General features: G+C 41.9%; 1 protein-coding gene across 8 annotated transcripts in view; it reads left to right on the top strand.

Annotated features, from left to right (window-relative positions):
- Window positions 1-27,710, top strand: part of DENND1A (DENN domain containing 1A) — a 264,250-nt gene that overhangs the window by 54,367 nt on the left and 182,173 nt on the right. For all 8 annotated transcript variants that reach the window (XM_083422935.1, XM_083422939.1, XM_083422937.1 and 5 more), the window contains exon 3: window positions 12,142-12,185. In XM_083422935.1, coding sequence (XP_083279061.1) covers window positions 12,142-12,185 — 44 coding nt within the window. The remainder of the gene's footprint in view (window positions 1-12,141; window positions 12,186-27,710) is intronic.

The raw sequence follows: 27,710 nt of genomic DNA on the forward strand, positions 1-27,710 counted from the left end.
TTTGCACACATCTCATGAGGCATTTTGTCCCACTCCTCTTTGCAGAGCCTCTCCAAGTCAGTAAGATTTTGAGGCTGATGTGTAGCTACTCGAACCTTCAGCTCCCTCCACAGATTTTAGATGGGAATAAGGTCTGGAGACTGGCTAAGCCATGTTTGATGATGGTGTTCTTGGGGTCATAGGCAGCATTCCTCTTCCTCCAGACAGGGTGAGTTGAGTTGATGCCAAAGAGCTCGATTTTGGTCTCATCTGACCACACCACTTTCACCCAGTTCTCCTCTGGGTCATTCAGATGTGCATTGGCAAGCTGCAGACGGACCTGTACATGTGCTGTCTTGAGCAAGGGGACCTGGCGGGCTCTGCAAGATCTCAGTCCTTCACGGTGTAGTGTGTTACCAACTGTTTTCACGGTGACTATGGTCCCAGCTGCCCTGAGATCATTGACAAGTTCCCCCCGTGTAGTTCTGGGCTGCTTCATCACTGTTCTCATGATCATGGCAACTCCACGAGTTGAGATCTTGCATGTAGCCCCAGACTGAGGGAGGTTGACAGTTATTTTGTGTTTCTTCCATTTGCGAATTATTGCACTGACTGTGGTCACCTTTTCACCAAGCTGCTTGGCAATAGTCTTGTAGCCCAGTCCAGTCCAGTCCAGCCTTGTGCAGGTCTACAATCTTGTCCTTGACATCCTTGGACAGCTCTTTGGTCTTGGTCATGGTGGCTAATTTGGAATCTGCTGGATTGATTGCTTCTGTCGACAGGTGTATTTTGTACAGACACTGTAACTAGCTGGGATTACAGGTAAGACCTCTTCCTTACAGCAGGTGCTTATAATCTCAGCTCGTTACATACAGTGAAAATACCAGGTAGATCTCCTATTACACTTTCTTATTGCTTGCACTATGTCAGCAAAGCAAATACTTTACTATTCCCAATTTTCTATAGGACTTCACATATTTTACAGCTGATACACCAGTCATAGGCAAACTCCGGGCCTCCAGATGTTTGGGATTACAATTCCCATCATCCCTGTCCACTGGTCCTGTTAGCTAGGGATGATGGGAATTGTAGTCCCAAACATCTGGAGGGCCGGAGTTTGCCTATGCCTGTGATATACTCTGCAAAATGTATGTTCTCTTCTGTTTCAGTGCTTCTATTTAAAAAAATGGCTGAGGAGTTGTTGTCACAAAGTTTTTGATTCCTACTCTCCTCACATTTGTCCACCCACCTGTAAGTACTGCAAGGCATGGTGCTACGTTGATTTTTCCTTGCACAAATTCCATTACGCGTTCATATTCTGATTCTAAAAGACATTTGATCAAAGGATGTCTGCTGGGCAGATCGTATGATGGTTTTAGTAATTTAAAAGCTTCCTGCCAGTGTGCATTTCTTGACAGTGGCATTCCAGAAGAATATATTGGTCTTGCAAGAGCTTGGCCAATTTCCCCCCCTGATCTTCACGTGTCACCTTGCCTGCAAATAAAGCTTTTGAGTATTTTTGGGATGAAGTTGTTTACCTGAGGATGCTGACTGGGCAACCATTTGTGAAATTGCTGATGTTGCAGAAGGAGTAGAAAGGAGACTTCTGGAATGAGAACATTGGGAAAAGCAACTTGTACTTTCATCATTATGGTCCATTTTGCTGAGGAGGGAGAATAATTTTATAACTAGCTTGGGGGTAAACACTAAGCTACCGGTGATGGTGAAGCTACCGGCAATAGGACTTGGACACAGGCTACCTGAAAGTCTATATCTCCCTATATGAACCTGCCCAGGTGTTAAGAACCTCAGGTGAGTGTTTCTCTTGGTTCTATCAACATCAGATACATGGTTGATGGTGACAATGGGCTAGTGCCAATTGGACTGGAGGCGGTGGCATGAATGGCGTCCTGCTCCTGTGTTCCTGTGCTGGTCATGGAGGAACAAACCTTGTGGCTAGTACAGAATTCCTGGTCACCTATGTTTGCTAGGTGAATTGTTTAAATATATATGGCTTAGATGAATAATAGATTTGTAGAGCTGGAAGGGACCACAAGTGTGGGGCTCAAACCCTTGACCCTGAGATTAAGAGTCTCATTCTCTACCACCTGAACTGACTTCCTCAAGGTATCTGCTCTTGGCAGATTCTGGATTTTGATTGCAAGACTTGGTGTTTTAGATTTCAGAGGTCAGGTTTTGGGATCTCAAACCTGGCAGAGCAACAAGTGAGCTTTGTGAAGATTCAGATCTTACATCCATGCACTTTTTGCCAAACGCTGCAATGCTGACGGGTGTCGTTTCTGCCTGGAAGCCAAATCTTCCAGTGCTGGCTGTAGCTGATGGAGTCCAGCAGCATCTGGGAGGCTACAGGTGCCTATCCCTGATGTGTAACCTGTATGGGCTTCCTTTTGTACAAGGGATTTCATAAATTCCAAGTGTAGTCATGTCCGTAACCTTCCTGTATGCTAGGCAAGTTGTGGAACTCATACTGTGGAGGTTACGATTTCTGGGGAGGTTTGGCATGCAAGGTCTTGAGTTGAAGGATCATTTGAGCAGAATAAAAAGTTTGGTTTATTTTTCTAGTGGCAAGCCTCCAGCTATTTTTGCCTGTGTCAGCTCTCTAAATGTTCCCAGCGTTATGGCCTGCTTATTTTCCAGTTGCAAGGCTGCACTGAGCCATAGCTGACACACAAAGGCAAGCAATTGTTACTTTGTGCTTGCAGTGTCAACACTGCATTGCAGACCACAGTACTGCATTAGTAAGCAGCACACACTAAACAGTGGTTTGTAGGGATGGCCACATATAGGATTGGGTTTCACACTGAGCTGGACACACTGGGTTCCCCTGTCAAGGACATAAAAGGTAAAGGTAAAGGTACCCCTGCCCGTACGGGCCAGTCTTGACAGACTCTAGGGTTGTGCGCCCATCTCACTCAAAGAGGCCAAGGGCCAGCGCTGTCCGAAGACACTTCCGGGTCACGTGGCCAGCGTGACATCGCTGCTCTGGTGAGCCAGAGCCGCACACGGAAACACCGTTTACCTTCCCACTAGTAAGCGGTCCCTATTTATCTACTTGCACCCGGAGGTGCTTTCGAACTGCTAGGTTGGCAGGCGCTGGGACCGAACAACGGGAGCGCACCCCGCCGCGGGGATTCGAACCACCAACCTTTTGATCGGCCAGCCCTAGGCGCTGAGGCTTTAACCCACAGTGCCACCCGCGTCCCTACGTCAAGGACATACTGGGTTCAAAAAGATCAAATATAAGAGCCTTACTCATCTGACCAAGCGTCCCATCTCTTCCAGCATTTGGTTTCCAACACTGGCCAACCAGATGACTTTGTGAAGCCCATCCTAAACAGGGCATGGAGGCAGCAGCAATTCCTGTGGTTTGTTCCCAGCACCCTGCTTCATACGGCCTCTTAGCGTGGATTTCCCATTTAGATACCGTGGGTAATATTGTTAGATGACCTCTTTGTGAATTTGTCTACGCCTCATCTCTTTAAAGCCTAATGGACATCACAGCAAAACATGTAGGCAATGACGTTTGAAAGCTCTCAGAGATAGGCTCTGGCACGTATAATAAGCAGTTTCAGGGGCCAGTTTGTAATATGACGAAAGCAGGTCAGGACTGTCATCCATCCAAAATGTCACCTGTTACTTTTTTCATCTCTCTCCTCCTCTTCTGATACCACTTTTCCCTTTTTGTGTTGTCACATTTCTGCTTCTTTCTCTTGCTAGAGCAAAATGTCCTAAATGAAAGCTTTCTCTGCCAGGGTGAGATAACATTTTGTCAGGTGGAGGAGAGATTGGAGAACAGCGCTCTGTACCTCTCTGAGCTCCGTGGTGGGAGGGCAGGATGAAAAAGCATGAGTGCTGCTCCTTGGGTGAACCCCCTTTCTATTGGATGTCAGCTGTACACTTTGAGTCTGTTTGTAGGTTAATTATGGTGGTGGCATAAAAGCATTTTCCAAGTTATTTGTATGCTTCTGGCAGCAAAGTCTCATTTTTAAGCATTGGTGGGGGGTAGAAGGAGGTAATTGTAGAAATAAATCCCAACCCACATGTAGGCGCACTTTTGCTTGCTTTCATTGACAATAGTTTATTATACAACAGCTGATGCATTTAGTATTTGTGGATTCCCTTAATTGATGACTGTACTAGTTTCAGAGCAGAGCCCTCGCAAGTGAAGACAATAGGTCAGTGTCTACTCTTCATGCATAAATAGCCGGAGACATGCCGATTGTGTCTGAAGGGTAGGATTCGCTGTTCCCGTGGAGTAGTAATCTTTCCCATGAATGGAGGCTTGGTCAGCCGGTCGAAGGTGGATTGTGCTTTTCCTTGTCCTGCATCCTGCTGATTCAGAGCCTTGTGTTTGCATCAATTAAGTACATGCGCAAGGAAGAACAGGGCCAGCGTTTCCTTTCACAATATGGGGATACTCTAAAATGTGCTTGAGCAGTGAGTTACAAAGCACATGTAGCTCTTTCTTGAAGATCCAGTTCTTACAGTGCCAAATAAAACATAAGCAAGGCATACAATTATCCCATTAATTTCAGCAGACATATATTACTTTCTTTTACTTGCAATTACCCCTTCCCCTTTTTGCCTCTGTTGTTGTGATAGGCCGTACGGAGGCTTGCAGCCTGCAACTGTGCTAAACGGTTGGGAAGAAAGTAGGGTTTCATTTTGTTTCAGCAAGTACTAGAGTTTGTAGCATGTTCCCAGAATTTTTTTGCGTAGAGTTGTTAAGAATTCGAGTTTCCCTGCTCAGTTCTGTGTTTTGGAAAGGGAAGAGATACTGAGAGCAGGGTTAACCTATAATGACTTGGAGGAAGCCAGAATGGCTTGGCAAATGATGTTCTGTTGTATACTCAGATGAGCCCCCTTTTCACACAGCCAGACCTGTCCCAAAGGCCTAGGGTGGGTGACAATAAGTTTTCAAAAAGACATATGCATAATGAAAATCAAACTATGAACAGCTGTAAATAGCCAAGTGATCACAGTTTTTATAGTTCTCAGCAAATTCAGATGGTAGTTTCATTTTTCTAAAGACTTACGAATATCAGCAATCATGTTATTTTACTGGCGTGTTGCACCTTGAAGCAGGGAGAGGAGCCTTTAAAAGGTAAGCAGCAGCACAGAGCCTCCAATTTCCAGCTGGAGAGATGCACTTTTTCCGATATGGATGATCTTAAGCGTAAGCCACATTGTTGAAACTCTGGCTTTGTGGTTGAAGGGTGCACCTCTTTCGATTTGCTGAATTTTGGTATCCAAGTGACACGGAAATGGCCACAGAAAAGAGCAGTCATAAACATGCAGCGGATTCCCACCCTGTCAGCTGGAAAATTAAATCAGGTTCCAGTTTGGGATTAACACTGAGGCTGCAGGGAAGGGCAGGTTGTGTCTTAAATGGCATAAAATTGCAGAATGCGATTAAAAAACCCACAAATTTCTGCTTTAAGGTCTTTGTTAAGGATGTTTCCCTACCGCTGGGCATTAACAATGGGCTGCATTAACAAATATATTAACTGCATTTGGCAAATTAAAGCTCAGTTGGATATGTGATAAATAGTGGAAGGCACTAGGTCATGAACACACTAGATCTATTACTCCAAAAGGAGTTTATATAAGCAGTTTAATGCTGTTTTGCAGTCGTCCTGTCTCCAGAATGTGTTATATGAAGGAACGAAAGTCCAGTTTGAGGTGAAATACCACGCACAAACTAGCCTGATCTAATTTTGATCCTTTTTTGAATGTTCAGGGTAAGCTATAAACCCTTTTAAAACCTGTAGATCAACTCTAAAAGACACACACAAGATAGCAGGGTCAGGGAAAGTAAGTAAGCTGAAATTTTCTTCTTAGTAACCTTGCATAGGATTGTGTTGCATATACAGTGGTACCTCCAGTTCTGCACGGGATCCGTTCCAGAGCTCCGGTCGGATCCTGAGGAATGTGCAGCTGGAGGTGCCTGTTCTGCGCATGTGTGCGGCACGGTAGAGGCTTCTGCGCATGTGCACTGGGTGAAACCCGGAACAATACTTCCGGGTTTGCTGTGTGCGTAACCCGAAGGATATGCAACCAGAGGTGTGCGTATCCACAGGTACCACTGTATAATGCAAAACTGGAATTCAGCTTGTCGACAAAGTGAAGAGGCAAAGCACTGGCCACATAACTGAGAGGTTGCTAGTATTCCTTTATTTAAAACTAGAAATAGATTATTTAAAAGGAGAACAGAAGTCAGTCTGAATTTCAAAATGCAGCCACCAGATCTTGCCTCTGCCAGCTTATATAACCAGCATATTTTTATAATGGAGGAAGTATTCTCTCCCCAACTACCCACCCAAGAAAAGAATGAAACTGAAGGAACATTATTGTACTCCCACTGGGGCGGTGAGCTAATTCATGTTTTACACCACAAGAAAACAAAGCTTCTAAAGGGAGACACAAATTGTTTTAAAATGTAGGCATTCTTCTTAACTAATCTGTAAATGCTTTATTGGTGCAAACCCCACATTTTGGAAAGATCTCACCATGGCTTTTCCATGGTAATTTATAAATGCCGTAATTTCTCTCCCCCCTTTTTAAATTTTTCCCAGTTATTCATATATGTGGTATGAAGCTTAGATATATTTAAGACTTTGTGGCACATCAGAAACATTTGTCTGCACTTGTCCCGATATGGGGGAAGAAGAAAAAACAGCCAAGAAAGATATCCTGGTTTTAATGGATTTCCAAACCATTGATTAAGCATCACATGGAGTTGGTCATCAGGGATGGAAAACCTGCAGTTCTCCAGCTCCCTTCACCCTTGGCCAATGGCAATGCTGACTGAGGCTGATGAAAGTTAAGAATCCAGCAACATCTGAAGGGCCACAGGGTCTAAACAGAGATTTAAATTTATATATAGAAGAATTGATGCTTTGGAATTATGGTGCTGGAGGAGACTCTTGAGAGTCCCATGGACTGCTAGAAGATCAAACCAATCCATTCTTAAGGAAATCAGCCCTGAGTTCTCACTGGAAGGACAGATCCTGAAGCTGAGGCTCCAAGACTGGCCACCTCATGAGAAGAGAAGACTCCCTGGAAAAGACCCTGATGTTGGGAAAGATGGAGGGCACAAGGAGAAGGGGACGACAGAGGACGAGATAGTGGGACAGTGTTCTCGAAGTTACTAACATGAGTCTAACCAAATTGCTGTAGGCAGTGGAAGACAGGAGTGCCTGGCGTGCTCTGGTCCAGGGGGTCACGAAGAGTCAGACACGACTAAACAACAAAATAGAAGTTCACAGTTGCAAGCATATCCTTTCATGAAGATCAGCTTTCCCTAGTCTGGTACCTTCCAGATATTTTGGACTCAGGTTCCATAAGCCTTGCCAGCACACTCATGCAGTCCAGAACATCAGGAAGGCACCAGGTTGGAGAATGTTATAGAGAAAGAGCCCTGATTAAAAACTTGGGCATTGGTTTGATGAGGTCCTTTGCTGTGGAGATCCAAGCTGTCATACCACTGTACTGTTATTTTTTAAATGCCCTCTGAATATTCAGTATACTTAAAATATATTTAAACTTGTGGGCTTGCTTGTGGGCTTCCCAGAAGGATTCACCGGGGCTCTGCTTATCATCTTTTATCTATGCATCATTGAAGCTACCTTGTGTCTAGAATTAATGAATCAGTTTTAAACACAAACCTTCATTAGAACACCTTTTTCATTGAGCCCTGGGTTTTTGCATGCAGACACACAGGTTGAATGCCCAGAGTTTTACCTGGAGACACTCTCATTGAATTTTGATTTGCTAGCTCCTCATAACATTGCGCTTCTTGCATCATCATGCTTTTGAGGGCCACCGTGCATAGGTTAACCTTAGAATTATTAACTTCACCTAAACTGGCTGGTGGTACCAAATCATCCTGGTTTTCAATGGGAAAATGTTTTGTCGCTTGTGTTATTTTGCACATTTATATCCCTCCTTTCCTCCAGGGAGCTCAAAGCGGCTCACATGCTTCTCTACCCATTTTGTCTTCAAAACAATCCTGTGCGGTAGGTCAGGCTGAGAGTGACCGGCCCAGTGAGCTGAGTAAGGGTTTGAACCCTTTTCTCCCAGGCCCCTAGTCCAGCACTCTGGCTACCGCCAAACACTGTCTCTCTGAGGAGAGGAGCAGTTTCCCCACTCTCTTCCTCGGTTTGTAAAAGCCTCGGTTTGAGGGGTTTAGGAGCTGGGCCAAGAGCCAAGAGTCCGCATAGTGTGATGCTGAGCGTATCAGAGTAGGACTTGAGTCACCCAGGTTCTAAATCCCACTAAACCAGAAAATCTGAAAATATGAGGGAGTTGACATTAGCCCTTTCGTTCTCTTTCAGCCTGACCTAGCTCACAGAATTGTTGTGAGGGTAAAACGTGGTTGTGGGAATCATATCTTGGGCTCCCTGAAGGAAGAGGCGGGTAGGGGATTTAAATCCAATAAATAAAAATTCTGTAAGATATTCAGGAGTTAGGAGGGATAACACAACAAGCTTTCCTTTAATAAGACCACTGTTAAAGTAAAGGGTATGTTTGCTGGTTGCTTTCCCCCAGTATTTACATCTTGCTCTTCAGCCATGAACACCTTAGGGTGGCTCGCAATTAATAAAAAATGGCACAGTAGTCCTTGTCCACATGCCACAAAAGAAAAAAAGGGCTGGGAAGAGGAAGACAAGCAAACTGAAGCCTTTGAAAAAGCATAAGGGTTAGGAATATAATCATAGAATCATGCAGTTGGAAGGGGTCCCAAGGGCCATCTAGTCCAACCCCCTCCAGCCTCTGCTTAAAAGCCTCCGAGAAAGGACAGTCCACAACCTCCCGAGGGACACTGTTCTACTGTCAAACAACCCTTACTGTCAGAAAGCTTTTCCTGATGTTGAGTCTGAATCCCCTTTCTTTATAACTTGAAGCCATTGATTCGAGTCCAGAACAGGAGAAAGCAAGTTTGCTCCATCTTCCATGTGAGAGCCCTTGAGATATTGGAAGATGGCTATCATATCTCCTCTCAGTCTCCTCTTGTTTTCTTGTTCAGTCTTGACTGCCTAGGTTAGTTCTGGATGTATTTCTTGCTAGCTTTAGTTTTTTCTTTTGATTGGTTTTTAAAATTATTGTACTTTGGAAGCTGACTTAGGTTGTATTTTCAAGGTAAGGGAGTCCTGTGGAACAGGGTCTTAGGCTTCTGTTCTTCTACATGGCTTGCATGGAGTGAAGGTTGCCAAGCAGCTCTGATGTGTACAGACCAAGTATTTGAAGAGGACATCCAGTTCTTTATTGAGGTTGCATTGGTTCTGGTAGCTAACTTGGTGACTAAAGGAAGAGTAGGAGAGCAAGATGCACACTGACCTTTGTGTGGTAGGTTGTGCTGGATTGAGTGGGGAGTGGCAGGGAAAGGAAGTGTCCATCGTTGAATGACAGAGCACCTGCTTTTCACCCAGAAACTCAGGGTGCACCCTCTGGCATCTCCAGCATGAAGGATGTTGAGTAGCAGGGCTTCCTAGAGGCAGTTGGTTGACCACTGTGAGTTTAGAATGCTGGACTAGTTAAAACATTTAATCTGATTTACAAGAGCCCTTCTTATGTTGTTTTGGCTGCCCATGTAGGGCAGCTACAGAAGAAACTTCTACCCAAATGTTGGGAAGAAGAATATGCTTTGTAGCACATGGATGTGTAGCACAGATATGTTACTATGAAATAGGAGGAAGTCCCATTTCATAAAAGTAGAGGTATTGCAAAGATCCCCTATTCTGGAGTTCCGTATGCATTCCTATGTGTCCATCAGTGCACAAGTGCAAAGTTGGCTTCTCCATTCACTTCAATGGAGGGACAAAGGGGGTTCACAGAGTAGACTCACACAACTCACACTGTGTGTAAGTTGGGTGTGCCTAAACCAGGCATGTTCAAAGTCCGTCTCGGGGGCCTAATCCGGCACGCCGGCCTCTGTGGCAGTTTGGTTGGCCCTCATGGCCCTTCACTTCATCAAATCTGGCCCTCTTTGAAAAAAGGTTGGAAACCACTGGAACCCTTTGAATTCAGTAGGGCTGGGTATACTTCACTTTCACTGGACCGTCAATGGTCCATATGCTTTTCTGAAACCAGCTTGCTCATGCTACTCTCTGCAGACTGTTAACCGAAAGTGCTACAGTACAACACATATATTTTGCAATCTTTTAATTTTTTCTTTGGAAGCTGTAAGAGTAGAGTGGAAGATTTGAGTTAAAATATCTTGAAGGCAAGCGTTGACCACTAGAATAAGAAGCCAAAACAATGAAAGTTATAAAGAAGACTGGATACTGTTTACAGAATATATGGGAAAGTGGTATAAGCTGACAATTTACCTAGCAGGATGGTAAAATTTTCAGCAGAGTAAGACATAAATAAAGTATATAAAAGTGGTGGCGATAGATGGGGTGAACTAAGAAAACACAAAGAAATAAGGGGTTAAAAGGAACCATGGAAAGAGAGGATAGGAAGTCAAGGAATGTTTTCTGATTTTTTGTTGTTGATTATTTAAAATCTTTGGAAAGAAATACTTTTCTTTGTTGTATTGTTTTTGTTTATGCTTTGGAATGTTATCAGAAGAGCAAATAAATAAATATGTAAATATATATATATTGAAGGCTAATCATTTCACAGCTGATGATTGTGAGTCTAATATTCTGCCATCTTCTGGATAAGTTACTTTATGTCTTGATCACCCTCTTCCCCACCCTGTGCAAAGGCTCCCTCTCAAGTCCAAATGCACAATTGAAGGACTGTGATCAAACTTGCATCCACATGGAAAATTTAATAGCAGCTTCCATCAGTTAGCTTGCTTTCTTTCTTTCCTTCTTTTTTAAGTACCCTGACTGTACATCTTAAATACTTTGTTGAAAGCAAGTACAGTTTAGTGAAAATTCTGCATCTGCTAACAATTGAACCTGCCAATTAACCAATTTATTAGCAAAACAAACTTTGCCTGTGAGGGAGCTAGGGTGGGTTTGTTTTTTTTAAGTATATGATGTATACATCATAAAATTATTCTCTGCCCCACAAGCCTTAACTCTGTCAGAGGGGAGCAGTAATTGAGCAGTAAAGATTGTTTACAAATCCCTGCTCCCTCCATAATGATCAAAACTTGTGGAAACATTTTTTTGTTTGTTGCAGAAATGGAAAGCATCTGGTTAACAATGCATCCTGCGTTGCAAGCCCAAAGAATTCAAAATGTGCTCACAATTGTGCCCAAATGTTGGTCTGACAACGGGCTCCCTGAATAAATGACAACTCCTTTGCAAAATTCAAGGCATCTAGTTTTTAATCTATTATTGTTGTAATTATAATTACACTGATAATACGGAACCTGGCAATCCTGGAAACACTGTTAGGAAAAGCAGATGGCCGCAACAGAGTTGTTTTGAGATGGTTTGTCATAGAAATTATTTCTGTCTGGGTTTTGTTTTTTGTTGCTTCTGTTCCATTTTGTGCAATTGAACTTGTTCAGAACTACTGCTTCTTATGTTGAACTACCATGTTTATTATCCCGAGAAACGATGGCGGGAGAACTTGTGGCTTTTTGGGGAGTGAGGGATGTTACTGGCATAATGAAGGCTTAAAACTAGGGCTTCCTAATGTTAAAGTAGCTCAGTGCCACTTTAATTAGATATTTACCAATGATGATCCCTCCCACTTCAATTTTTAAATAGTCCACTTTCCCTTCTACCCACACTCTTGAGTAAGATGGGGGAAAGCTACGATTGGGTCCCACTGAATTCTGCTGATGGGTTGCCTTCCCCCCACTTAAAGTCCAGTCCTGTAGTTGACTAAAGAGATGTCTGATTAAAAATAAAGAGTCTAAGCACAATTGGGGCACTGTTCCCTTGCAGCACACGTAGCTGGCAATTTGCACCTGGTTAGGTTTTTGCATTAGATAACAGCCTAAAGTTAACAGTAGCATCAGGTCTCTCTAATTTCTTTTTTGTCTTTCTGGAAAGAGGGTAAAAGGAGAGCCTCGAGGAGTTCTTACTTCCTCTTATCAGTGGCTCAGCCTCAGCTGCCCTTCTTGGATCCCCTGCCAGGGCTGCTATCATCTTCTGATCAAATATTAATGTGTGATTCTCTGCTTGCTCACTAATCCAAAGCCAATTAATATTATCTGTCAATTATTTACAGATCCTGAGGTGCGGAGGCAGTTCCCAAAGGACTACAGTGACCAGGTTTGGAATGCGTAATTAATTTTTTACATGACAAAATTCATTTCAGGGTTGTTCAACGTATTATAGCTGTTCTTTTCCCCTTAAAAAACACAAAACAAAATAGAACGCATTGGGGGGGGAGGGAAAGGGAATTGTGATTAGAAACTTAAGATTTTTTTTATAAAAAATGTATACACAACATGTAAAACTTGCATGCATAAACTTGAATAGATGGTTTTGGTTCTCAATAAGGCTTTCCCAATTTCAGAATCTATTTTGAGAAAGCAAATTCATGAATTTCACTCCTTTTTTTAAAAAAAAACTTACTTTGCCTTGGAGGTGCTTCAGGCTGCTGTTAGTTACAGAATCCTCATCTCGTTGTTTTAGGGTTTATGAGTTTACTTGGCATCACATCACTTTTTAAAAATTTCATGGTCACATCAAATCTGGCAGAATGATGGAATATAAAAAGGGGAGGGAGTGACTGCATGTAAAATGCCGTGGGAATTTTGCAATTAGTGCTCAGAGCAGAGGGGAAAGGGAACACATCCTGCCTTGCAAAATTCGTGTGGATGGCTGTGGTAACTGAAAGCTACTGCTGATCTTGATGGCTTCTTCCTCTTTCAAATGCATCTTGTTATAATGTTGGGAGGGAGGGAGGGAAGTTTTATTTTTGCTCCATCGGTGTACTTAGTACACTCTAGTTGTTTTTGCTAGGAAGCTCTCCCTTTGGGAAGGGGTTTCGTGTCAGCCATTGCAAGTCTGGGTTGAAAATCGATCTCTGGACCAAATTCTCCTAATTGTTACAACCCTGAAAAATCTCCATTCAGCTGGGTGCGGTGAAGTTCGCACAGAAAGGCTCCCGTAATAGTCGTTTTCAGGTTTTAGTTACATTTTCTTATGGGAGTGTTTGATTCTGATCGTTTTCCTTCCTTCCCTCCCACATTTAAAAACGTTTCTGCTCCGTGGAAGGTGCAGCGGTGTCTCCTGCCTGCTGCTGCTGCTGCTGAGCACGTCCCAGCGTGGGCCCCTCAGGGCAAACAGACCTTGTCTTGTAATGGTGTGTGCAGCGGACGGGACAATAGTCGCCCCGATGCCTGCAGTCCTGGAGAGACCCTGCAGTATTAATATAATTCTTTAAAAAAAAATAACACCCCCCGGCATATTGCTTGAGTGCTTTTTGTTGCAGTTTTATAGTGCCTGTACCCCCCCCCCCCGTACTTGCACCATAGCGTTGAGGTGTGCAACAAAGCATCCTTTTGTAAACACACAAGTCCTCATTGCCATCTCGTGCCAATAATCTGTTAATAAATAGCTCCCTAAGTACACTCTGCAGCGTTGGGCCACAATGTGTGCTGAAAGAGCCGCTAGTCTATCATATGAAATGTAGTCGGATTAAGGGTCCCTCCGAGCTGTTGCTGTCTCTTGTGCCTGTGATCTATGGATTATAGGACTGTCTCATACATAAAATATTTTTCCTTTTTGTAAAACAACAACAAAAAAGGAGAGAAATCTTAGTATGCTGTAAACCACCTCTGAACAAACGCAGTGTACAACCTACAGAAATCCAAAGATGCAAAGCTAATGTGCTGCTGCTGGAACTTCCCTGATCTTTTTATTCAGCTCGCGCTTTTAAAAGATCTTTAGACAAACAAACAAACAAAAAGAAATGTGGACAATCAGTTCAGGAGGTGGGGAAGGTAGCAGACTTCTCAACCTTAAACACACTAATTTCAGGTTCACAGCGACCTTACTTTTGGTGCCTTTTTAAGGGGCTGGAAGAACGTAAACTGCGTTTAAGCCTTGAAGTGACACCAGGCACTTGTGTGAACAAAACTAAGCAAGACTTATGGTCAGCATACCGTTTCTGAATGCTTGTGAAAGCGATTCGGAAGCAGAAGATGGCCATTTCTAAACAAAATGAGGATTCTTTAATTTAGTTAACAAATGTGGCAAACCTAAATGCCACATTTTTGAAGGTGTCAAGTATGTGTTGTTCGTTAGCAGAGGGTGGAAAGTTGAACGGCAAACGCACCGCAGGGTTTCTTTTTATTATTTAGGCTCGGTCTGCAGCAAAGGTGGGAATGAAGTTGAAGTTTTAGGTGTGGTGGCCTTTTGAAAAAAAACATCAAATTACTGTGGGGTTTTTTCCCCCTTGTAGCATACCTTTTAAAAACAAAACGGTTCCTTTTGTTTTTATGTGATGCATGTGCAACTTGTACACAAATGTTTCTTGCTGACAATCCAAATCCGCGAGGAATATTGTGAGTTAAATCAACACAAGGCAATTCTCTCATTAGTACGAAAAAGCCCAAGTCCTGCCCCCCCCCGCACTTCCCCAGTCTAAATTCTTGGCACTTGTTTTTACATACAGTGTGTTTCCCATGTAGGCAGCGCATCTGATCAGAGCCCGTGCTGCCGCTGGATGTTTTATTCTGTGTGTTCTTTGTACCTAACAGTAAAAGAATCTGTCACAAATTATTGTGGCTCCCAGCTTTAGAAACCTGAGAAAAAAGGGAGGTTAGACTGACATCTGTGGCTGAATAATGATGGGCAGCCTTTTGGCTCCCCTTGAGCCACAAAGCTAGCATTGCCTTTAGAGAGGAAAAAGGAGTATAAGAAGAAAGGGGGGAGTGATAAAAGGAGGTTACAAATCTCTGGTCCTGGAGATGTATTAGTGTTGGGCCGGTTGTCTGCATGGCACGATAATCCGTTTTGATCTCCTGTCTTAATTGTCTGCTAAAGACAAATGGGCAGTAAAAGTTCATCAGTTTCATCTCTCGCTCTCTTTTTTGCTTCTCATTTAGAGGCAGAATAAATGATCCGTCACTACAGAAAGAACTCCTTTCTTTTCCGACACGGGCGGAAATACAGGACCCCAACACATTTTTATTAAAATATTTCTCCCTCATTATTTCAGCCCCCTCAGCTCTGATAGATCTCGCTGTTTCATGAAAAATGTAATCTGAAATGTAAATAAGGGGTTTGGTACAAAGGGAGGAAGTAATGAGCCGACTAGCCACATTGCTGGAATCTTGATTGTAATTACCCACCAAGGTGGACACCCCTGCTTGTCCTCCCCCACCCCTCTTGGTCAGACCACAATGGTAAAAGTGACTTAAATCTGTAAAAAACCTATTCCAGTCCTTGGGATTTTATTTTCAAAGGTCATATGCATCATATAGGAGGGGGCATCCGAGGGAGAACTAGTGATTTCTTCTAATTTTTTGGTAATAGAATCAATCATTTTAGAGGACTATGCTTTCATGTTGGCCGTTGTTTACAGCATGTCAAAATTAATAACTTGTTTTTCAAACATGTTCAGCTAGCGCCCTTCTCCCTCTTTTTTTATTTTTAAAAAAGGTGTGTGCTAAATTTTGGTGTAGATGTTTTGCACGCTGGGCTTTGGTGAAAGTCGTGTATAATTATCACAAGGGTTGTGGTCTCTTTCTACCATCTTACATAATATATCCCATATGCTAGAAGACATGTTCTAAATTGCTGAAATAATTTTAGCGACAGTTTTGTCATTCTTCAAGTCTATACTTTAGATTCTCAAGCAGATAAAAGCTTTAAAATAATTTTCAGCCCCTCTGTTCCTAAAGAAAATTCTAAATAACCTCTGCAGTTAGAAAAAAGGCTCCTTTGTGAGGAAATGCAAGCAAACACAAATGTGGATGGTTAATAAATAAATTGTGTTTAAAGAACCAAATTAATTTTTTGTCTCAGTTCCCCCCATATAACTTTTAATTCGAGGTTTTAATGATTCTATATTTATTATACCTGTTCCTGAAGATGAACACCAGCAAAGCTTTACTCTTGGGTTCTCTGATCTGATTCGTAGACATGAACCAGTCAGGTTTAACTTGCTCTTAAAATCTATCCCTTCTGAAATTAGCAAGACCTAAAAGCGCTTGCATTGTGGTCACCCGCGCATTTGGGCCTTTACTGTCATCTCCACATAGGTACACCATGGCCGGTAGCAGTGAGTGAAGACTTTTAAGCCACTTAAAATGACTCAAAAACTACTTTTTAAAAAAGTTGTAATCAAGATTAAAGTTTAAGAATATTATTATTTTGGTGTGAATGACATAATGAACGTGGAGTAAAAGTGGAATTATTAGGGCATTCTGCTATATTAGATAAGTTTTTTGCATAATCTCTAGTATTAGAGCCTCCTCTCTTCTGCAACTCTTTTATTGGGCATTGTGTGTGTGTGTGTGTGTGTGTGTGCGCGCGCACACACACACACACACACAGCTTTGATTTATATGCTCCATCTGCTTATTAGGCATATGATGACAGACGTTCTGTGTATAATTTGATCAACTGTTGCATGAAGGCTGAGGTGCTCCTTCAGAATGGGCACTTCAGTGTTCTTTGCAGGTATTCCCCCTCCTTTTCCATGGGCACAGAAACAGTGGCTGTAATGAATCCTTACACATTTATATGGAAACCGTAAACTTTATATGGGCCACTTTATATAGAAACTAAGAGCCTTTCTTGTACAAGCTCCATAACCCATGTAAGAAACATGGCTGTGGTGGTGATGGTAAAAAATTAAAGAGGAATATCCTTTTCGTTACCGCGTTGCAAACTGATTTGGAGAACGTTTGCGTTGCGTTGGTTGTATGTGCGTGGTGTAAAACTTGCAACCTCACGGCCATGTGTGCTGGAAGCCTGCCTCTACCGTGAGAGAGTTGGACGCAGCCTTGCCATGGGAGAAGGTGAGTTGGGTGCCATTGCAGACAGCAAAGTGTGGAAATGGTTTTGACCCAGGAAGGACAACCCACTGAACAATCTCCTACCTACAATCTCCCACCTACCTATCTCCTTTAGAATGTTATGTAAGCCTCTCTGGGAGCCTTTTTGGCTGGAGAGCAGGATACAGATGTTGTAAATGAATGAATGAATGAATGACTAAATGGGACCTATGCACAGACAGTTCATTCCAGTGAAGCTTATTCACAAGAGAGTTTGGATTGATTGTACACCTTCTAATTAGCATGACAAGCCCTTTGGATTCTACCCACCCCCAGCTCAGTTGTGCCTTGGGTCAGCAGTTCTTGCAGTTATTGATTGCATAAAAAGTTTATCCATTATTTCTCTATTTGTAATGTATAGATAGACTGTTGTGTAAAGTGCCTAATGCATCGTTAGGTGCTTTATATGGAATAATTATAAATCATTCAGTATGTGTAATCCAGTCATATTCAGGTTGAGGGCATCTGTATCTGTAGATTTACGATGCAAAAAAGTCAAACAAATAGTCCATGGCTGTGTGCGTAATTATTTTTGGAATTTCGTTTGATCATAGGAGTCCTTGTACTTGATCCTCATTATGGTAAAAGTAGGAGTCAGGGTGGGGAGCAGGGAGGATGAAGTTCTAAGAACTGAATTGTTGGCCTTGAACCTGGCTTGTAGCTGATGTTTCTGCCTGCTCCTTCAGGAGATGAGAAAACCGCTTCATGAATGGATGAAATTAGGTAACTCCTTTAGTATTGCAACGTGTCAGTGGGACAACATAATGCTGAGTATTGTGACGAAGAACCAAGTCCTCTGTTTTCTCCCTCTCCACCACCCTGCATGTGTAGAGATGGTTCACTCTGAAAGCTACAATCCAAGCCATAGTTGGCCTATACAATTGACATTTCATCGAAGTCATCACAAGGGTGAAGCTGGTATGGTTCATTAAGTAGTTCAGAACTTAAAATAGATGCTTTGGAGTGTGATTCTTGGAGGCAGAGCTAATTAAATCTCAGCACAACTTCTTACATGTAGTTACCACCCCCCATTTTATCCCCCTACCCTCCTCCTATCCTGGTGGCTCAGAGCAGATTATGGTAATCTTGCACAAGTCCTAGTCCCCTGCTCCCAAAGGCCCAACTATTATCATCACCGTGCAGGAGTGAAACATCAGAAACATTAGGTTTTTTCTTACCTTAAAAACAACAACTTGTTTGATTATAAAAGGACCCAAACCTCCTGCTGGGTCACATTTACTATCTCTGTTCCGGAGGAGCACCTATCAAGAGGATGTGTTTGACTTCCTTCTCTCGGTTGATCAATTGATCTGTTGTCCATATTTTCTGACTCCAAACCTCTTCCAAGCCATCTTCTATAAATACCAGGCAGAGGGTTTTTTTGCATCTTATCTGGGACCATTGTCTTCCTCATTCCCACCAAAAAGGAGGGAAGGAATCCTAGATAGTTATAATCTTTCCACCAGCTCACTGATGGAGAAATTAGAATGGGAACACCAAAGGACCCATTGCCTTTTGTCTGAATGCCTGCTTTTGTGTAGAAAACAAGCATTGGTGTTCTTCCCTGGCCCCGTTAAGAGTGTGTATACAGTATATAGCTTTTCAAAAAGTGTGGTTCACTTCCAGAAGCAATGCTGGTACTAGACTTGCCACTTAGATTTCGAGGAACCCCTTTTAAGGCTCATTCCTTTGTGAATTTAAGTCAGATTCTTACCCAAGGCCTAGTGGGCAGCCATGTTGCTTTCCTTATTCTCTTCTTGTCTCATTTTTTTTTTTTTTAAAAGACCTATTCCGATGGTTGTCAGAATATGCTGCCTCCATAACAGCACTACATTGATCATGTGCGGGGTTTGAAGCCGTGCTTCCTAGAATGTCTCCAGAACTTAATATCAGTCACCTTCATTTGATAAATCAAGTTTCATTTTGAGAAGGAATAACTACTCTCTGCTCCCCCTCTCCATGCTGTGTAGAATTGTATAGTCCCATATCTGCATATAGCAGGCAAATGCAATACTGGTGACCATTGACAGCAGTGGCTGAGATATTGAGACATCTACTGTAGGAGGAGCATGTGGGGCTGTGTGGGCGCATGTGCAAGGATTAACAGCCTTGAGGCTGTGTGGGACCTGCTAAAATGCATGCTTTATACACACAGACAAACAGTTGTGCTTCAGATATACACAGGAAAAGGTACTTTGCATCTCAAAAGGCTGATCAAATTATTCAGAAATAAAATATGATTTAAAGTTGTAATTGGCATAATTAAGGAATTTTAAATAGCTGGTGAATAAGTGCTGTATAATACCATCACCATAAGGCTGCCAAAAAAGGCCACTTCTGGCAGTTCCCCAGCATATTTTTTTTTCCTGATAGCTTGCGAGATTTAAGGCAAAATGGAGATTTCTCAGATTTCCTTCTGCAACGTGTAGGGTTTTTTTTATTGAGCACTGAATTAATCAACCAAAAGTTTTAAAAAGTACCTGTAATAAATTTGGTGGGGCTAAAATGGAAGGGTGTGTTGCTGTGCAGACTACCAAAAACCCAGGTTCCCTTAAGTGCTGATTCAGGGGAGATAAATGAGAAACTTTCTACTGCTCTTTTCCCAGTTAGCTTTTGATGGTGAAACTCCAGTAGCTTTCCTTCTGGTACTGGAAACCACAGATAAATAAAACTACGGTACTTGGTAGAAATCAAGGTTGCATCTTCTAAAACTCATTCTTCAGCAATGCTGATTAGATTTGATCTTGTTCCCAAATAAGCTACTTTGGGGTTGTTGTTGTTGTTTTACTGAAAAAAGAAAATCTTGTTGATCAACGAAGAAATTCTTAAGAAAGGCGTTTTCTTCCAGCCAATTCTCTACCTCTTTCAGAAGATGCCCCTTTAAGAACTGGCATTTTCTTATTCATATATTTCATATATTTATATACAGCTTAAAACCAGAATGGTCTTTGTGAGGTTTACATATATGCACACAGACAATACTAAAAGAGTACAATATCAGATCAATAAAATCCCTCCAAAAGCAAACCCCTCCCCCCAAAAGACAAAAAAGCACAAAATCCCCCACCACACTTTAAAAGCATGTTTAGAAACAGGAAAATGACTGCTAGGTACCTCCAAGGTGTATAGAAGCAGCCATCTGACTGCACACGCCCCCCCCCCCCCGTCTTCCATCTTCCCCTCCCCGCTAGCCAGGTGTATTTTGTTATGCCATATGTCTTCAGTTGTTTCTGTTTAAACTATTTATTTGTGTTTTAGATCTTGTTTTGATTTTTGTGACCTTCCCTGAGATCTTTTGATAAAGGATGGTATATAAATCTAATAAATAAAATAATAAAAATAACAAATAAATAAATGTAGGCAATTAAAAGCCTAATGACTACCGTATTTTTTGCTCTATAAGACTCACCTTTTCCCTCCTAAAAAGTAAATGTGTGTGCGTCTTATGGAGTGAATGCAGGCTGTGCAGCTATCCCAGAAGCCAGAACAGCAAGAGGGATTGCTGCTTTCGCTGCGCAGTGATCCCTCTTGCTGTTCTGGCTTCTGGGATTCAGAATATATTTTTTTCTTGTTTTCCTCCTCCAAAAACTAGGTGCGTCTTGTGGTCTGGTGCATCTTATAGAGCGAAAAATACTGTAATTACCGGTAATTAAATATTGGGACAGCAGGTAACAGTGGTGTGTAACTATTTTCACATTTTGAGGTTGGTGGGAGGAGGATACATCCCAGTCTTTGCTAAATGGAATATCCTTTACAGGCTTTCAGTTTTCCACCTCTTGGCACCAAAGCTTGGCACTGATTGGACATTTTGTGTGCAAGAGAGATCCCGCCCTCCTTGACAATGCAACTCCATTTTGCCCAACGTTTTGATTGAGGTGATCCCTGAGTACCGTGCAAGAAGAGGCCAAATATAGTCGCCATTGAAATCTTGCACAAGTGTAGTTCTCTGACAAGTTGTTGGAGGGGCACTTACTATTCCTAAAAGGGGAAATAAGAATTAGGCTGGAATGTCTGAATGTTTTTTGGTTGGCCAGGTGCCACTGCATTGAATTGGTTGGATTTCCTTTCTTCCTTAGTCCAATTACGTACACTTAAATCAATACATCAGTGAAGTTTGTGTGTGTTTCTGTCTGCTGAGGCAATTGTGTTGTTTGGGCAAAAGAAGCTGTATCCTAGAACAGTGTTTTGTTATCCTTGGGTTTGATATGCTTTGCACTTATTCCAGCAGCTTTGAGACTGATGTTTTATGTGAACATTTTACTGCTATAACTGTTAATTTTTTTTATATGATCTGTATGGGAGAAGCTATGGTATGTACCTTATAGTTTTGGATTTCCTTGCTAGGAGCATAGCATGAGCCACAGAACTGTAGTCACCCTCCTTTTCTGCATTCACATTATTGATATAATTAAAATGTGTGTTTCTTTCTCAGCAAGAATCAGTAAAAATAATTGTGTGGTGTTCAACACATGCGATTCTTACGTGGCTTTCTGGAATTGATTCCATAGTTCATTGCTGGCTAGTGGATCATCACTTGTACAGGAAAAACAAACCACATTCCTTGATTCGGACATAGCAGGAAGCCAAGACTTCCTGTTTTCTGTTTTTTTGTTTAGCTACACTAGGGGACGAGCAAAGTGAAAGCGATTGGGCAACATGTACCAGTATGTTGCTCGTTCAGTATAAACCATGGGAAACCAGAAACCCTGTTTTATCATTGCATGAGAATGTGACCAGTATCTAAGAATGTTCTCTGATAAATCATGTCCAAAGACCTCTCCCAGCCATAATTGCATAGATGGCCACCAAAATTAATTAGAATTAAAGCGCTGGTAGTGTCAAAGGCAGATCTTCCATCGTGTTTTTAGAAGCGATTTTTTAAAAGAGAAGTTGGGCAACAAATTTTGTTGACCTGTCTAGTTTGGTTTTGCCATTCTTTCTAGATTTGATATAAAGTAGACATCAAAATATGGAAGTGAGAGCTGGACCATAAAGAAGGCTGATCACCAAAGAATTGATGCTTTTGAATTATGGTGCTGGAGGAGACTCTTGAGAGTCCCATGGACTGCAAGAAGATCAAACGCATCCATTCTTAAGGAAATCAGCCCTGAGTGGTCACTGGAAGGACAGATCCTGAAGTTGAGACTCCAATACTTTGGCCACCTCATGAGAAGAGAAGACTCCCTGGAAAAGACCCTGATGTTGGGAAAGATGGAGGGCACAAGGAGAAGGGGACGACAGAGGACGAGATGGTTGGATGGTGTTCTCGAAGCCACAAACATGAGTCTGACCAAACTGCGGGAGGCAGTGGAAGACAGGAGTACCTGACGTGCTCTGGTCCATGGGGTCACGAAGAGTCGGACACGACTAAACGACTAAACAACAACAACTTAATTGTTATAACTTAATTGCTATAACTTAATTGTGTTTTATGTATGTAATCATTTACCAGAAAGGGTTCGTGAGCAAAACACGTCTTGGCATGGGATGGTGATTGAAGTGTCATACTTGACAGAGGACAGACTTCAGTGGGTTTGGACTAGTCCCTCTTTTTCAGTTTCCCTCTTGTTATAATGTGTTTATGTACCTAATGTATCAGAATTTGTTGTTGGGATGAATGAGATTAGAGGTTTGAAGCGGCTTGGAATAACGAAACTAAGCAGGAAGTCCAGATTAAAAATAACTAAGTATTTGTTCCAGTTTGCCAGGAGTTGTATGTTGACTCATCAGCCTGCTTATTGGTGGGCTCATCGGCATACTTAGCAAAGATGCAGCCTTTAATGGATTATTAGATTAATGGATTCGATTAATGGATTATTGGATTAAAACATTTATTACAGTGCAGGTCCCATACATGTGTACACAGACATAAGCATGATTGAGTTCAATAGGATCTGCTCCCCGGGGAAGTGTATATAGGATTGCAGGTTAAACCTACTGGAATAGTGATTAATTGAGCATTTTTATTTTTTAAAAAAATTATTTTCTATTTATTTATTTAGAAATGCCTTCCACAGGAACACCTGCACGACACCCTTGTGCCACGGCAGGCAAAATCATTTCTGTTTAGCTGTGGCCAATGGCTTACCGTGAGCATGCAGATCTCCCTGGCTTTGCTGTTCCCAGTAGTGTGTGGGAGAAACAAAACAGAATTCTTGGCTTAGTGTTACATCTGAACCAGTTATCCTTGCTTGTTTCACTCCATTATAGAAACAGAATCATGGAGTTGGAAGGGACCCTGAGGACCACCAAGTCTAGCCCCCTGCAGTGCAGGAATATGCAGCTGTTCCACATGAGAATCGAACCTGCAGCCCTGGCATGATCAGCACCAGGCTCTAACCAGTTGAGCTACCTGAAGCCAGTATTTGTTTTGGCTCACTAATTAAGGCTTGTTTCGAAACAAGCCAGAACCCCTGGTTCAGATCTAACACTGAGTCAAGGATAGTGGTTTTTGCTCCCCCTCACTAGCAGGGAGGAGTGAAGCTGGAGAGATTTAACCATGGCTTACCAGGATGTGTTTCATGCAGCCATGGACTAGTAATGATAGCCGTTGCTATTTCAACATAAAACCCAAAGGAGCAGCACACAGGTGAATTAAAAAATTATGCATGGCACATGCAGAATAAATTTCAATTAATTAAGATGGAAAAAATAAAAGGAATCAAAACAAAGGTAAGTAAAAATGTTATTGATTATGCATAATTTCCCCTTTTCCTTGTAGCTTGAAGAAGAAATCAAATTTAACCACAGCCCTTATATTGTTTGTTTTTGTCCAGCATTTTATAAAAGCTAATCCATATAGCAACAAGTTTGCTCTCAGTTAGCAAAACTTTCCTGAACAAAATTTGCCTTTCAACTTTGTACAGTGCTTATTTATGGGGATCACTAATACCTATGTTGATCACAGTTTTACACATTTGTTTCGAGGCTCATGCAACATAGTCCTTTTCTGACATTTGTTATAGTTTTCTCATTCTATGAGTGTTGTTAATTTATCATCATCATCATCACCATCGTCGTCATCAAAATGTACATCCTGCCTTTCTGTAAAAATATCAATGGAAGCTTAAAGTTCAGAAGTACACAAAAACAATTACTATAATCTAGTTGATTAGTTGTACAAACCAAATACAGACCCTGGTTGAAAGTTAATTGCAGTAACTTGTGGTGCACAAGAGCGTTTTCAATTTAAGCAAGAGTGCTAAGGTGATGGCAGAAATAGAAATAGAATATGATCTTCTCCATATGGGAGGGATTGTAATGTTCACTATAGCTCACTAAAGTGGCTTGGAGTGTTGGAAGCAAATTGCAAAATAGACCTTCCAGGATATGTATACCTGTTGGCACTGTTCCATTTCGTCCTTTTCAAAAAAAGAAAGAAAAGTTATCCTGCCAGCCTCTAAATTCTAGAGTGGTGTTACTTGTGTTACATATTACAATTTTTCAGAAATCGTTCTTCTCTTTTAGGTTGATAAATACTGCGCCACCTCCACCAATAACTTCCAGGATGTTTAATTCATTTCTCTTCTGGTGTGGTTAAGTTTGGCTGTTTGTCCAGCTCATGCAGGCCAGATTTTTGGAGATGATTTTTGGGGCACTTCTATGAAAGCCAAGAGCACTCAGCCCAAATAGCCTGCCCCATGACAATTCAGCCCACACTGAATAGCTTTGTTGTTCTGTCAGGCTGAAGTGCTGCAGAATGTAGGCAGGCAGAATATCCCCCATCTCTTCAGTCTCTTGCCTAAATCTTGATTTTCCCCAAGGCCAGGCTGTTAACCCAGTGGTAGATACTCCAGGCCTACTGCTTTCTCTTTGACTTGGATAGCAGGGTCCGCAAGTGGACGATGGGTTTGTGTACTCTGTTTCCCTTCCACCTGTCAGTCCCCTCAAGTTATGCTGCTCTCCTCCTTTCAGTCCTCTTTACTAATTGAATCAGCTACCCTGAGTGGCAAAGGAAGAATTAAGATATTTACTCTTCCTTGACCCGATGGTGGGCTTCCTTTTTCTCTTTGCTGCTCTAGCAATTACTTGGCATTTACATTACAGTAATTCCCTGAGCCCACAATTCTCTTCGTGCTGGGTTTTGTATGTACTGCTTGCACTTGGGAATCTTTCATTGGGATTCTTTTGTTGTGAAAGAAAGAAAAAACTGGCAAAGTAAACAAATACATAGAGTGGCAGCTCCCGTTCTCGTGAGGAGTAGCGGGCTATTCAGTGGGTTCAGCTTTTTCTTACTGTGTGTTGAATTCATAAAATAGTTTGTGTAGACTGACACCTTATCAGCTTAGAGGATTTGCTATGGAAAGTTGCCAAGATGCAAATCAAGTTGTGGTAACACACACCCTTTTTGTGCAGAAGGTTTTAGGTTTAGATCTTGGTGTCTCTAGCAGGTGACAAGAAAGACATTTCTCTGCCAGTTCGCAAAGGGCTACTCTGACCCTGGTATAAGGCAGGTTTGCATGCTCCATCACAATTCTCCTGACAAGATCTCTTTTGATACTATGCATTTTTGAAGTATTTGGTAAACTGGCCTCTTGGCTTTTAATCGGTAGCAAAAAAATGTTGGCCATCAGTTTAAAAGATGTGTGCCTTGCCTGTTTCTGTGCAAAGGGGTGGTCGGCTTCCTCCTCTTTCAGTAAACTTGTCCTTTGCAAGGCTCTCCAGTGTTTCACTTGAATAACATGTCTAAACTATACTGTACAGATTCCTTATTTTAGCACTAAGGCTTACAAAGGCTTCTTTTAGCAGCCTTTAATTTTGTACTTATGTATGGGAGATAGCCTGTGGCTGTGATATCTGCTGTGGATGTGCAGTTGTTTGGGGATGAAAGAAGGCAGCAGCTGGAAACTCGGCAGCCACATCTAGCCATCTACCTCAAGAAGGCCTTGATTTTCGAGTTTATCTAAACAAGCTCGACTAATCCCAACTATCTGGGGGGATCCACTGTCAAAACAAGCAGCATGGCCCTAAGGCAAACACAACCATACAGAAATGAAGGCTGGGACTTCTAATGCTCCAACGACTGCCTATTGGAGGCCTTTTCTGCTTTTTCTGAGAGACTGTAGGAGAGAGGTGGCATTTGCATAATGCCTTTTTATTGGGAACTTTTGGAAGGCTGACAGAGGTCCAGCTTATAGCTCTCAACCACAATGCAGAGTCTATAGGAGAATCCTTGAATGACCTAACCATATTGGGAAGGGGGGAGGGGGATGAAAGCGCCTTAGTACAGCCAAGGGAGGCGGGCAGGAGGGGGGCCGTGGTAAGAGAGGAAAGGGGGGGCTGCTGCATTGTCTAACATCTGCTCTCCTTCTCGTTAGTTTTGTTCTTTGCTATTCTATGTGGACTTTGGAGAAACCTAAGACAGCCAAACACGGATCCTATAATCTTCCTTCTGAATATTTATGCAAGGAGCCAGCCTCTAAGCTGCCCTTCGCATCTTCCTTTCTCCCTACTCCCATTTCCATGCTTTCAAATGAGGCCAACTTTTCAAAAGCTTAAATAACTGTTTGTGGATGTTTATAAAAAAGATTTGCATTAATTTGGTTTTGTTTGGCAGATCAGTGTTATTATCTATATCTATATCATCTATATATCTATAGCTATATCTCTATATCTATATCTATATATCTATATCTATCTAAACTATATCTGTATCTATATCTATATATCTATATATCTATCTATATATCTATATATCTATCTATATATCTATATCTATATCATCTGTATATCTATATCTATATATCTGTATCTATATCTATATCTATATATCATCTATATATCTATATCTGTCGTCTAACATACACACACACACACACACACACGGTGGCATGGAGGAGGTGGGGAGCAGGATTCTCACCTGAAGGAAGCAGGATTGTTGATTAAGAGGGTGAAGTTTATTGTGATATTTAGCGAGCTTGCCCTTGAGAGGCCAAATGATGATTTTTGGGAATCATTATTCCTCATTGCTTGGTATAACGGGAGTCTTCTGAAGACTAGTTTCCAGGAGGATTTGAATACCTGCAGGAAACGTTCCCAAACTTTCTCTGCATTGCAGAGTTAGAAGACAAAATGACAAAAGCTTGTGTTTTGAAATGCAAGGATACCTAGTACATACTTTTTTCTCAGCTTATTTATAGCTGCTTTGTTGCCTATACTGAAGGTGATATTCCTACCTACTTGGAGAAGACCAATTGAAATTAAAGTTACCTAAGGCAAATCTTTAAAAATGTTGTATCAACACTGACAGCTGGGAAACTCTGGTCTGTGAGTGCTCCAAAGGTGTCATTGGTTTTGAAGACACTTGAACTCAGGACGAAAGGGAGAAATGCGCCAAGAGGAAGGAACCCTCACTGTGATCAACTCCTGCCCGGAAACCTATGTCCCCACTGTGGAAGGGTGTGTGGATCCAGAATTGGCCTCCACAGTTGCTTACAGACTCACTTTTAAAACTGTGTTTATGGAAGACAATCTTACTTGGCCACGAGTGATCGCCAAAGAAGACCACGCCGTCAAAATCAGCTAGCTCAGTACATTTAGCACTCTTGCATATTTTGTGGGTGCTGTTTTATTTATTCAGAGTATTTATAAGCTGCTTTTTATTTGTAAAGGAAAGGTGTATGACACTAGTGCAAGACACTATGAGGACAAACAAATACATAGATTTAATCATCTCAGCGGTTCTTTCCCTGTAATTTGGTCTATAAACTGGGACTAAAGGAATCTGAACTTTCAGCTTTCCATTGTGTGTATGTATTTTCAGCGCAGCATTAATTATTATTTA

This window comes from Podarcis tiliguerta (assembly GCF_965153285.1).
Source record: "Podarcis tiliguerta genome assembly, chromosome: Z".
NCBI lineage: Eukaryota > Metazoa > Chordata > Lepidosauria > Squamata > Lacertidae > Podarcis > Podarcis tiliguerta.